General features: G+C 34.8%; 1 protein-coding gene across 6 annotated transcripts in view; it reads left to right on the forward strand.

The window, feature by feature from the left end:
* The window catches only part of EPS8 (EGFR pathway substrate 8, signaling adaptor), a 164,240-nt gene that overhangs the window by 135,877 nt on the left and 15,684 nt on the right, over positions 1–12,679 (forward strand). For 5 of the 6 annotated variants that reach the window (XM_039461656.2, XM_039461654.2, XM_074403254.1 and 2 more), the window contains exons 15-17: positions 508–641; positions 5,585–5,693; positions 6,521–6,664. In XM_039461656.2, coding sequence (XP_039317590.1) covers positions 508–641; positions 5,585–5,693; positions 6,521–6,664 — 387 coding nt within the window. Of the gene's footprint in view, positions 1–507; positions 642–5,584; positions 5,694–6,520; positions 6,665–7,900; positions 7,937–12,679 lie in introns of all 6 variants that reach the window. The other variant, XM_074403255.1, reaches the window with a different exon arrangement.

Genomic DNA, 12,679 nt, shown 5'->3' on the forward strand with positions numbered 1-12,679 from the left:
AGTAGTTTCCTGTCTGAATTATACTAACTACAAAAAAGAAATGACTCTAGCATTCTCTTATCCTGGACTCTCGACTATCAAGATCAGTTTAGTTGTGCCTGTCTGTGTTTCACTTAACAGCAAATGTGATAATAGTGCTGCTATTTTTTTTTTTAAATAATGTAATGTTCTGTGTATAATTTTAAAATTGAGAAAAATGAGAACTTGGTATAATTTTAATCCATAGAGTTCAGTTGATTTTCATGTGACAGTATTTACTTTGCTAGAATGGTGAAAGTTTCTTGAACAGAGAGAGCAAGATTACCCTTTGCACTAATGACTTTTCTTATTATAGGTAAGTCTTTGACAAAAATGTATCACTCCCGTTTCATAATCTGTTAACATAATGGTCAGTCACTTGAAAATGAAAACTGATCACAATATAGTGGAGAAATCTTGTTGACTGACCTGTGTGCTGATTCAAATAGTATTCGGTGATTCTTTAATCTGCCCTACTTTGTCTTTCAGCATTCCAGTGTATCGGAGTATCATCCAGCCGATGGCTATGCATTCAGTAGCAGCACTTACACAAGAGGGTCCCATCTGGACCAAGGAGAAGCTGCCGTTGCTTTTAAGCCAACTTCTAATCGCCATATAGATAGGTAACATTTAACGGGCTCCTTTTGGAGAGCTGTGGATAACTCTCTCTGATCTAGTGCTAACAGAGGTGATAGTGTCTGGATTATCTACGACTTCTTTAAACTTTCCATCTGTTAATTAGTTGATAAAGTTTCAGTTGTTTCTTAAGATAACTGGTTTCGATCAACAAAAGATGTCTGGACCTCCAGTCTGTAAGGCTCATTGAGCGCAAATGCCTTTGGATGACTTTTGATTTTTTTTACAAGATACTTCTCACAAAATGTGTACATTAAAAAGAAAGAATTGTCTTGAAACCCTCCATTAGTTTGTACCAGATGGTCTCTGAGGATCCTCCCAGCTCTGTAGCTTTTAAAGGAAACAGTTTCCATCGTCACTCAATAAAAACAAATAAACTTTCTGTTAGATAGATACCTTTAAACTGTATATAAACTAAATATTTAATCATAGTCAATGCCTTATTTGTCATTCTTTCCATCTCATCTTATTATATTTTATCTTGAGTTTGCAGTTTTACATTTCATTAATTTTTCCATATTTTCACTCTTGAAAAAATATAGGCAGAGTTGGAGAATTGGGATGAGAAGAAATAAAGGAACTAGAATAGGTTTGTTTTTTTTTTTTTCCAACCTTGTTTTTAGTAAGTGAGATCTACATAGAGCCAAACCATGTAGGAAAGAGAAAGAAAAGGAGGTAAAATCTTGGTAACATGGGTATAGGAGGAGGGTCATTCAGTGAATTGGGGTAGAGAACTCAGCCTAGTACTTTTTCCTGTCTCAAAGCCTCTCTTACCACAAGATCTCTATGCTCTTTATTTTTTTTCTGTATACTCTTTTCTTAATATATTCTAAAGAAAGTGGGATTTAAAATTTTTCTTCTTTGTCAGGAATGCTGACAGGTAACGCTTAAGTAATTGCTGTAGAAATTACACAGGTGTAACTCCAAGGGCACCAGTGACATTAAACTGAGTACAAAGAAAAGTCAGCAATGAATAATATATTTTAAAATGTCAACATATGAGAATGTTTTAATTATAGAATTTTTAGTAGATACAGTTGAAAATTAGTTTTGAAGCTTAAACATTCCATTGAAATTCTTCTTAACTAACTCAGAACTCATCTTAATATTTTCTTTTTTCTTTCTTTCTGTCTTAGATGTCGATGTTTTAAAAATTATTTCAGATTAATAGGCTTCTTTCTGTTTTACCACTCCAGTAATTCGGATGATTTTCCACAGCTAAGTAGCTAGAAAGCCACTTGAGTACATTTGCAGAGTACACATTGACACTAGAAAACTTCTATCATGTTCCATTTTAAGACCACACCTAGCATACTGTGGTCACTCAATAAGTGTAGAGTTATTTGATTGATGGATTGGGTGAGTAAGTGCATGAGAGTCTAACATTTCAGAATCACTAACTCCCTGTCCTTCACCTGCATATCTACAAGGGATAGTGTTACTGATAGAATCACCTCTCCTGTTTATTTTGGATACCTCACTACAAAGTCTTTTAAAAATTTACCTTGATTTTTATGATCTTTATAGAATATCAGGGAAGTGTACCTTTGGTTTATTCATTTAGTTATATCTTACCCTGACAACTCCCAAAATAGATTCACGTAGCTCACTTAAATTATATGCAGTTAAAGTGGTGTTATTATTAAAAATTAAGTAATGAAATAAAATATAAAATTAAGAAGTTAAGAGGGAAGATTACGATTTTTATGAAGTATGAAAGTTGACTTATTGAATTTCAGACTTGTCTTTCAGATTTCTGACTGTCAGAACAAAAAGAGAAACATAATCATTTACTATCGTTAGGAAAAGGAATAAGTATCAGTTCATTGGGATAAAAAATGCTTTTCTTACTCATAAATTCTCAATAATATTTGTCTCATGAAATTCAGTATAGGATAGGATAGGTAATGTCAGGGACGTTTATTTTTAACAATTTTTTTTTCCTCACCACAGAGAAGGCTGTGGTGAATTTTATAAGTTTTCTTTGATAAATAGAAATTTAAATGGAATATAGTGAAGGAAATTCCATGAAGGGATAATAATTTAGAATGGGCAGAATTTCACCATAGAAAGAATTTTTTTGGAATACCTTGAGTGGTAGGTAGATTTTATATGTCAGTTGTTCTTATGGATTCCAGGTCTCAGCTGGACTTAATAGGAGCTAGGATAGTTGATAAATATGTGAATAATTGATGTTGCCAAGAAAATGTGTCATCATTTTGAAAAACTATCTGATAATTGTGGTCTGATATAAAATATACAGAGGTTTGAAATTGGTTTTTATAAATAATTATGATTGACCTTAAACTCTATTATATACCAGGAATGCAGTAGATTCTGTTAAAAGAAAACCTTCAGACAAATTAAATTTAACAGTTTAATTGAGCAAGGGGGAAAAAATCGGTTCATGAATTGGGCAACCCCTAGAATCACAGCAGATTCAGAGAGACTCCAGGGATGCCTCATGGTCAGAGCAAATGTATAGACAAAAAAAGGAAAGTGACATACAGAACACAGCTGGATTGGTTACAGTGTGGCATTTGCCTTATTTGAACACAGTTTGAACAGTCAGCAGCCTATGAGTGCTTGAAATATGGCTGCTGGGATTGGCTGAGACTCAGCTATTGTTGCAAAAACATACTCCTAAATTGGGGTTTCAATATGTCTATTTACTAAACTAGGTTACGATTTGTCCACAGGACTCCAGTATGGAAGTACAGAGGGCTTCTCAGGACATATGTAGCTTAACAATGCCATATGAAGTATATGCACTGTTGTATGAAATTACTATGCCATTAGGTAGACTGTTGAATTTAGAGCCCACACATTTGAGTTTTATAGCTTACTGCTGTCGGATGCAATTAGTATTTTAGAGAAGTTCTCAAATTGCTACTGTCTCTATGTCTGCTCACTATCAAGTGACATATTTATTATTCCAAATCAGAAACAGCCCATACATTTTGTTACATTTCATAGCTCTTAAGAAACTTTGGTACCACTTCTTTTTTTCTGAGACAGGGTTTTGCTCTTGTCACCTACTAGGCTGGAGATGGCACTATCTCAGCCCACTGCAACCTCCACCTCCTGGTTTCAAGCAGTTCTCCCTCCTCAGCCACCTGAGTAGCTGGGATTACATGTGCCACCACACCCAGCCAATTGTGTATTTTTAGTAGAGATAGGGTTTTACCACGTTGGCCAGGCTGGTCTCGAACTCCTGACCGCGGGTGATCTGCCCTCCTCAGCCTCGCAAAGTGCTGGGATTACAGGCATGAGCTACCATTCCTGGCCAAGAAACTTTGGTACCTCTGAAAAATTACAAGTTGTGATTATCCGATTGGTAACTATGGTTCCTGTCATATCCATGCTTTACCTATAGAGGGCAAGAAACTGTGAGCCATAAAGATTTGTAAATTCTAAAGCACTTTCTAAGTACATGCCAGGTAAACACTTCTGAGACATGCAAAATAACAAAAACTTCATTATAGACCCTTAACTCTCCATTATTAATAGTGATTATTTTGAAGATCATAAGAGAAAGGAACATAAGGGAAGAGAAGAAGATAAAACACTGAAATTACTGTTTTCTTAATGTTTGGGGTAGTTGAATCTCTTTTACCTCCCAAATGAAATCTTAGTAGATTAAATGTGAATATATAAAGTAAATGAAAGCAGAGCTATTCCATTAGGGATGGGAAAATATGGAACACAGTTTTAAAATTATTATTAATAACATATAATAATTACTTGGTCATAATTTCAGCTTTGCCACCAATCTTCTTTTTAATATACTAAAAATAGCCAGTAGGCTGTTTGTACATGCTTATCTATAAGGTGTTCTGTGCAGGTCATCTTTTTTCTTTGTCCCTGTCTCCCTCCTCCAGTGGAGTTAGTGCCTAACGGGTAACAAAAACCTATGACGACAGGATACGTTATGTCTACAACTTTCCTGCAGGCCCTGGTATAACTCAACATTCCAGAGAACTTGGTAGACAGTAAAAAGAATGGCAGCTTGACAGGCGTAGGATGACGTAACATCTTTAGTCTTTGTCTGCTATTTCCTTTGTAGAAATGTGTAAATAAATGTGGGAATGTAAATGGGGGAGAAGACTGGGGAGTAAAATTAATAAAGAGTTAAAGTAATTTTATTATTGAAATTTATGAAGAAAATACACATGTTTAATGTATTGTGTATTGTGCTACGTTTAAAAGTAATCTTTAATTAAGTGGTTAAATCTATTAGTACTCATTTAATGATTAGAAGAGGTATTTGGTTTTTAAAGAAAGGTTTATTTAAAAAAAATAGGGCTCATGCACTTTTTAAAAGTTTATGGTGAATTAAATTATTTATTTACTTATTTATTTGCAAGTGTTACTAGTCTCGTACTTAGTGCCTATCTCTCATTTTGCAATTTAGATAACTGGGCAAAGTGTTTCTAAAAACTGATGCCTAGTTATAAATTTTAAATTTATGTATTTGGTTACTGAATTGCAGACACTGCTTGGATTAGTGAAATCAACATGTAACTAAAATTGCCACTATGGAAATTATCTTCAGTCTCCTTTAATTTTATGAAAAATACTAACATTTATCTTTACCTAGTTCTCTCATGGTAGAAATGGTAATTAACAAACATCCAGTATGTGTATTTAGTAGACAAAGAATTCATAGACTTAGATTCTAGATTTGGCTAAGTACCAACAAACCTTGTGATTTTGCATTATTTGTTTTTTCCCCCTGGCCATAGTTTGTTCATTTTAATAGTAAGAACTTTAAGTCACTTTTATTTCTCATAATTTAAAATAAAATAAAACTGCTATAATTTTTCAGAAAGCTTTCTGGTAGGATTTGGCTTGTCTTAATGTTTTACTTCTGTCTTTATTCTTTAGGAAGAGCTAGCAGAAAAATAATCTTTTTTCTTTCTTTTCATAGAAATTATGACCCACTCAAAACACAACCCAAGAAATATGCCAAATCCAAGTATGACTTTGTAGCAAGGAACAACAGTGAGCTCTCGGTTCTAAAGGATGATATTTTAGAGGTAATAGAATTTTTTCTTTTTTATGCTCTTAATAAAGTAGTTTTATTATATTACTCTTTTGGTATATAACTAAACTTTCCTCCAAAAGTATTATATTACTAAAGATGTATATTAGAAATACCTACATCTATTTAGAAGATATTCCTTCTAAGGGGTAGCTTTAGAATATTCCTTTGTTTGGTTTTCATAGGGAGAGAAGGGGGTGGATTTTTTAACTTCTTTGCCCTCTTCCTTGCCCTCTTTCTTCTGATACTTATTCATTTTGGAGTCAAGGCTAGTTATCAGTTCAGATGTGGATGCACATAATACTTCAATAAGAGAAAACATTTTCTTTTTTTATTCTATGCCCTTGCACAAATGTACTCAGCAGTCAGTGAGCTAATGTTATTGGGGATAGTCCACCAGAGCACCAACTTCTCTTTGTTAGGTTCTAACTGAGAGTTCATCTTCTTGAATATATAAGATGGATTGTCACAATAAATTTTGTAAGAAAAAAAGTCATTTTTCTATACTTTTTCTATCACCAAAATGGAGACAATGAGCTTTCCAAAAGAGTCATTTTAGTGCTCTTTAAGTACTCCAAATAATGCAGACCATTCTTTGGAGGTAAAATTGACCTTGGGTAGATTGACCATAATGATACCTTGCCTACTGTATACTCATGAATGTCTTTCTTTGTAATTCATGAGAATCATTCAATCAACCCTACATTGACACTGAGTCAATTATCAGAAGTGTAAACATTTTCTTTGTTGAAGTTTAGGGAAGTTCCTTCATAGAATGCCTTTTATATGGAAATTATACCTGTATTTTTTTGCATATAACAGATACTTGATGATCGAAAGCAGTGGTGGAAAGTTCGAAATGCAAGTGGAGACTCTGGATTTGTGCCAAATAATATTTTGGATATTGTGAGACCTCCAGAATCTGGATTGGGGCGTGCTGATCCACCTTATACTCATACTATACAGGTAAGCGTGATTTCTTAGTAAAATGTGATGTGTATACATTTTCAAATTTATCACTCTTAAATAGGATTTAAACACTTTTGTGTATAGATCATTTTGAGATATAGTTGGTTATACATTTTTTCTAGAGTAATTGGCAGTGGGGAGGGCAATGGTGAGAGACGCAGGGAAAAATGACACATATGTTTTCTGATTTACTTCTAGAAATTGTTCAAAATGTTTAGCAGTAGGTGCCCGATTCTCTGAATGCTTTTTCCCCCCAATCTATAGTATTTCTGACATTTGGAGAAATGGCATTTCTGTCTTTTTAACCCACAGTTGTCCTATCCACCAGTAGCTTCCTCTTGATAGAGGATGGCACTGAGATCATGGCTTGATGTCCAGCAGTTCATCTTCACCAGCCTTTGCCTTCAGTCTCTTAAATGTTTTGCCACTGACCAGCCTTGAACTTACACTCATCTCACCTTACACTAATGTATGAGAACTTGTTCAGTTGTGTTACAGTGTTTTCTCCTCTTTTGATTCTAAGATTAAAATGTACTTATGATGTAGATTAGATAGGTCAGGCTCTCTCTTCTTGATCATTGAAGGCCCATGAAGGTCTATTCTTGAGACCCATGCCACATTTTCAGAATTTCAGTGACCCTGGTCAGCTCACTCACCCTAACATCTGAATTAACTTGCTTTTAATCAGGGATTTTAGACCTGTGACAGGCTCTCTAGAGTCAGGTCTGTAAACAGAGACAGAATGGATGGACTCTGGTATAACCTGTGAACCAGGGGTGGCTTCTTTCTTATTCCCCCAGAAAGAATTCTTTTAATTTTCAAAGTCTCAAGAAAAAGTTCACATCTGACCTCATAATAATGTCATGAATTTGAGTAGAAGCTGCATAGAATATGCAGTGAAATAGTTAAATTTTATGCCAGATCTAGGCTTAAAAAAATACAGGTATTCTAAAGCTGGAATTGTGGTCATACTTCTGCTACCATGACAATTTATTTCAGTACTTATGGCTCCTCATGATATTCATGCCTGGTGTCAGTCCTGTGCTTATCCAGATGGACTTGGCCTTGCTAGAATCCATGAACCAAGCAAATATTCAAAATAAAGAATTCATGTATAGTTTACCTTGATAACTTAAAGTGATGACAATGGAAATTTTTTGCTGTGTTATGTTTTGGCTGGCCTGATGTGCATATATATTATATACTTATTTTATGTTCATCATTTGTCATTAGCTGTTGATGCCAAAGAAGGAGTTTGAGTTATTCAAGGTATGGTCTCTTCCATTTCCCATGGGTTTTTGAAGTGAATTTTTTTAGTTTTTATACCTTTTTCTTTTCTTAGTTTCTACTTTTCTGAGTGTAATATCTGTTTACCTAACATGAGGTAGGCTTCTGTGTGGTTCATGAATACCAGTTCTTCATTTTCTTTCCTATAGAGGTAGTATATGCTTGAAATCTATATTTAAAATAATGGTAGAGTACATACCTTTGGGCTGTATGAACCAGTTTTAATATGCAGTTCATGCTAAGCTATGAGAAGCACTATTCATAAAGGATATCCCTGATTCCCATATGTGAGCAGAAGGCAAGAGTTTATATTTTAAGTGTTGAAAACAATTATCCAAATTTGTTTTATTTGTGTGTGTGGTTGCTAAGAATAAGTAAACTTTGATAAAATAAAATATTTAAACATGCAAATATTATCAATTCTATAGTATTTTCTCCCACCTGATATTTCCTAAAGAGTTTAATATCTCTTACCTTTTGCCGTTTATGGTTCAGTCTTGTCTTTTTCTTTAATTCTGATTCTTGGCTTGAGCCATAAGTTGACTTTTCTTTAAAGGTTGTTTCTGTCTAAAATTGAACCAAAACTATTAATATATATCACAGGCAGTGAAAGTACTGTCAGAGAATGTCAAACCTATTCCTCCTTTCTTAAACAGAACCTCATCTTTATTTTTGTCAACTTTGGCACAGCCAAGAAGTTTTTTTAAGAGTTCACAAGTTTCAGGAGTTTGTTTTGCTACTTTATGTAAATAGAAACTTGTGGTTCTTATAGGGATTGCCTATTTGGCTACTTCGTTTTAAACTTTTCAACACTACCCTACTATCTTCTAAAAAATTCTGGTTGCAACTTCAGATGTAGTGGTGTATGTAGAAATGTATACAGAAGCTTTCTGTATGTATGCGTAAGCGTATGCTGTTCAGGTTGAGAGCCCTGCTTTTAAAATGTATTAAAAACAATCTGCTTTTTAACACCTGAAAATTTTGGGCTGAGCTCAACAAAACCACTAAAACCTTGTAAAATTTTAATAAGCAAGCTTCACAGTCTGCTTTGCTGTCTGCTATCTGGCATAAATCCTACTCTAAAAGGATTCCTGTTCCCAAAACATTTATAACATATTCTTTTGAAAAAAGAATAGAGTAAAATGGAAAAGAAAACATTCTTGGAAATATGTTCCAGTCATTTTTACATCTCTACCACAGTGTCACCAGATACCCATATCTAAAATGTCTAAGGAAAAATCTTGCAACTTATTTCAGAAACATAATTAAGATACCACCATATTTATGTAGATTCTACTGATCCTAATACCCTAACCTTATAAAACTCAACTGGATTGCAATTTTATGTCTTATCTTTTTATGCACTCATTCCACAAATATGTATTGAGTACTGGCATCTCATACACTTGTTAAAAGGAACAATAGAAAGCCTAGCACTGAGCAGATCCTTCCAGAAAGCCTGCATGAGTCCACGGGTCATCTCCCATAGCTTTGCTCCTTCCTACATGCTTGCTGTATCAAGAGCAGTGTGATCCTCTCTCTCCTCCTCAGGTATAGCCCACACATTTGTTTTCCCTTCCATCTATGTCTTCCATCCAATGATATCAAAACTTTGAAGAAATATAAAGAAACTTCTAACAGAAATATTTTACATCCCTGTACCATGCTGCCAGAAGGCAAGCAATGATTCATTACTTCAGTTTGCTTCACCTTCACAAAGAGCAGCATTCACAGATATTCCACTCCAGAGAAGATATGCCAGTGGCCTGTGGTCATGCTGTGCCAGGCATCATTTAAGCACTTCACAAATCCAAATTCATTTAATTCCCACAATAACCATGCGAAGGAGGTACATTTTTCATGGGAAACTAAGGTGTAGGAGCTTCATACAGCTGTATGAAGCTAAGATTGGGGCCCAGCACCCTGGATCCAGAGTCAGTGCTGTGTTGCTTTCTGCTGTTCTAGAAAATACTGGTTACAAAAGCTTATCATTTCAGGTGGGCACAGTGGCTCACACCTGTTATCCCAGAACTTTGGGAGGCCGAGGCGGGCAGATTACTTGAGGTCAAGAGTTGGAGACCAGCCTGGCCAACATGATGAAACCCTGTCTCTACTAAAAATACAAAAATTAGCTGGGCTTGGTGGCACATGCCTGTAATCCCAGTTGCTCGGTAGACTGAGGCAGGAGAATTGCTTGAACCCAGGAGGCAGAGGTTGCAGCCGGGATCATGCCACTGCACTCCAGCTTGGGCAACAGCATGAGACTCCATCTCAAAACAAGAAGAAAAAAAAAATGGTTCTCATCTCTTTTTGTTGTATAAACCCGTAGTTTTTTTCTATATGAATGTTTAAAGTGGTGTTTTCTCAGAATAGTTTTACTTTGCATTATACTGTGATAAAAGTTGACCTGATCAGTCCCAATCCTTGGAATTTGATTTTTGCTTTATGTATCCATTCCCTGGATTTCATGGTTTCTTTCATTATTTTGTAATTTAGGAAAATAACCCAAATTATATGATTTACTTAGAATAGAACCTTTTGTAAATGATGGAGATAAGGGAATTAGATGGAAACTATTTCCATTCAACATCTATGAGTCACCAAATATTTAAAAAACGGACACAGTAATGACTCTTATTTTTATACCCTTACATCTCCTATAAAGAAGTATATAGAAATGATGGCAGTTTCTGGGCAAAGGGCACAAGTGCAGCTCTTGGCTATTATTCACATGCTTTTTGTCAGAGATTCTGTTCTGATAAAGGGATGCTCATACCAATCACCACCAGTGAAAAGGTGTTGAATTGCCACCTGGTGTCCCTGAGAGTCCAGGCTCTTTAATATCCTCACATTTGAAGTGATTTTTAACAGCTCTGTAAAGACAACCATTCCCACCTAGTGCATTTCCCCTGGGGCTTCAAAAAAGTTTTAAACATAAAAAAGAGGATAACAAAAATTTACCAAAAATATTGACATAAAAGACTGAATAAACCACAGAAAAAAGGAAGTAAATGCTGAGAAGAGGTTATGGAGAATAACATGTCTTTTGATAAAGATTTTGTTGTAGAACATTCCAAGGCTTTGTAGTATTGTAGCTGGGTAATAGATGGACATCCAGGGTGCCTTCTCCCCATCTGAAAGCTACTTGCCACATGACATTACCTGATCTTTCTTTTGACTTGATTCCCAGACTACTAGCCCGGTGACTGCTCATCTGCTAGAAGCCCATTTAAATTTTCAAGCTATATGCCAAGAGCAGAAACCACCTCCTTCCCTGATCTTATTTCTTATATATCCAATGGACTGACTAAAAGAAGTCTTTCATTTATTCTTAATTATTAAGTCTGTGCATTTATTATTATTATAAGTATTCTTAATCTACCAAGATGCAAATAATTATGAATGTCCAGTCTCTGTGGTCTTGTGAATTCAACAAAATGTTTCCCATATTCTCTGTTTTCTAGCACGAGATATTGTAATATGATACAGTAAGAAAGCCCCAGTCTAGGTATTGGTAGATAAATATTCTAGTCCTGGTTCTGTGTGGCCTTAAAGAGAGCATTTTATTTTTCTGTGCTCCAGTTTGCTTGGTCATGAAATAGAAGGAGTCAGTTACATGATCTCCACAATCTAGACTAGCTGTAAAATCTTCTCATTCATTATATACATGTTTAAATAGCCCTAAATTAAAAGTGGAAATAGTTTCTACTGGTGACCACTAAACCACTAACACTGCTAATTTCAGTCTATGTTATTAACGCTCTGTTTTTTAAGCTCAGTACAGTCATTTAGATACTGCTGGACAGAGTGACCGTTTTACCAAAGGTGGCTTCATGTTCTTTCAGCCAAACCAACCTTCTGATAATTCTTCAGAATTGTTTTTTAAAAATTAATCTCAGAAGACTCTGCTCATTAATTATAGGCATGGTTTTTAGACAAATGTGTTTACTTTTTATTCTGCCACGTGTATTGTCGTTTTCACAGAGACATCTTGTGATAATTTATATAATACCCACTCTAAATATATATATATATATATCATTTATACATATATAAAGTATTGATAATTACTGTCCACCATGCGCATGTACATAATTTTATTAAATGTTCTGTTTCCTCAGGCTGCTTACAAAGTTCAAAACTAAAGCTCAGTAAAATCACACGATAATGCCCACAGTATTACCTTTTGTAAACTCATCTAATTAAGCAAGAATTACTCTTATGGTTAATGAATTCTAATTGTATTCTTTATGAGCAATAGCAGTAAAATAAATGTATACCTTAGTATTTTACTTTAATATACAAATAGTTACTATTGAAATACTTCATACTGTTTATACTGTAGTATAATCTACATGATTAGTTTTCCATGGCTAGATAGTGATGGGAATTCATTATATGTTTACAGGCTCCTTCACTGGTTGATTGTGGGCATGTAATTTTACTGTCAGACTAATTTACTCTTTCTGATATTTGAGGTGAATTATAATTGATATTATTTTAATTCCATTTCCTGTATTAATTTTCTCATTTGATGTGATTTGCTCCGTTTTCCTAAAAGCAATTACTTGGCGAGCTGTCAGAGGTAACCCACATTCATTCCCTCATGGCACTTCTCTTTAATAGAATTTTTTGGATTCAGTCTCTGGACTTAACACCCTCCAAATGTTCCAGCTGTGCTTAGTTTTCACTGCAGAGTTCCAAAGAAACCAAATTTAGAGGAAA

The sequence above is a fragment of the Saimiri boliviensis genome, chromosome 7, assembly GCF_048565385.1.
Source record: "Saimiri boliviensis isolate mSaiBol1 chromosome 7, mSaiBol1.pri, whole genome shotgun sequence".
Classification (NCBI taxonomy): domain Eukaryota; kingdom Metazoa; phylum Chordata; class Mammalia; order Primates; family Cebidae; genus Saimiri; species Saimiri boliviensis.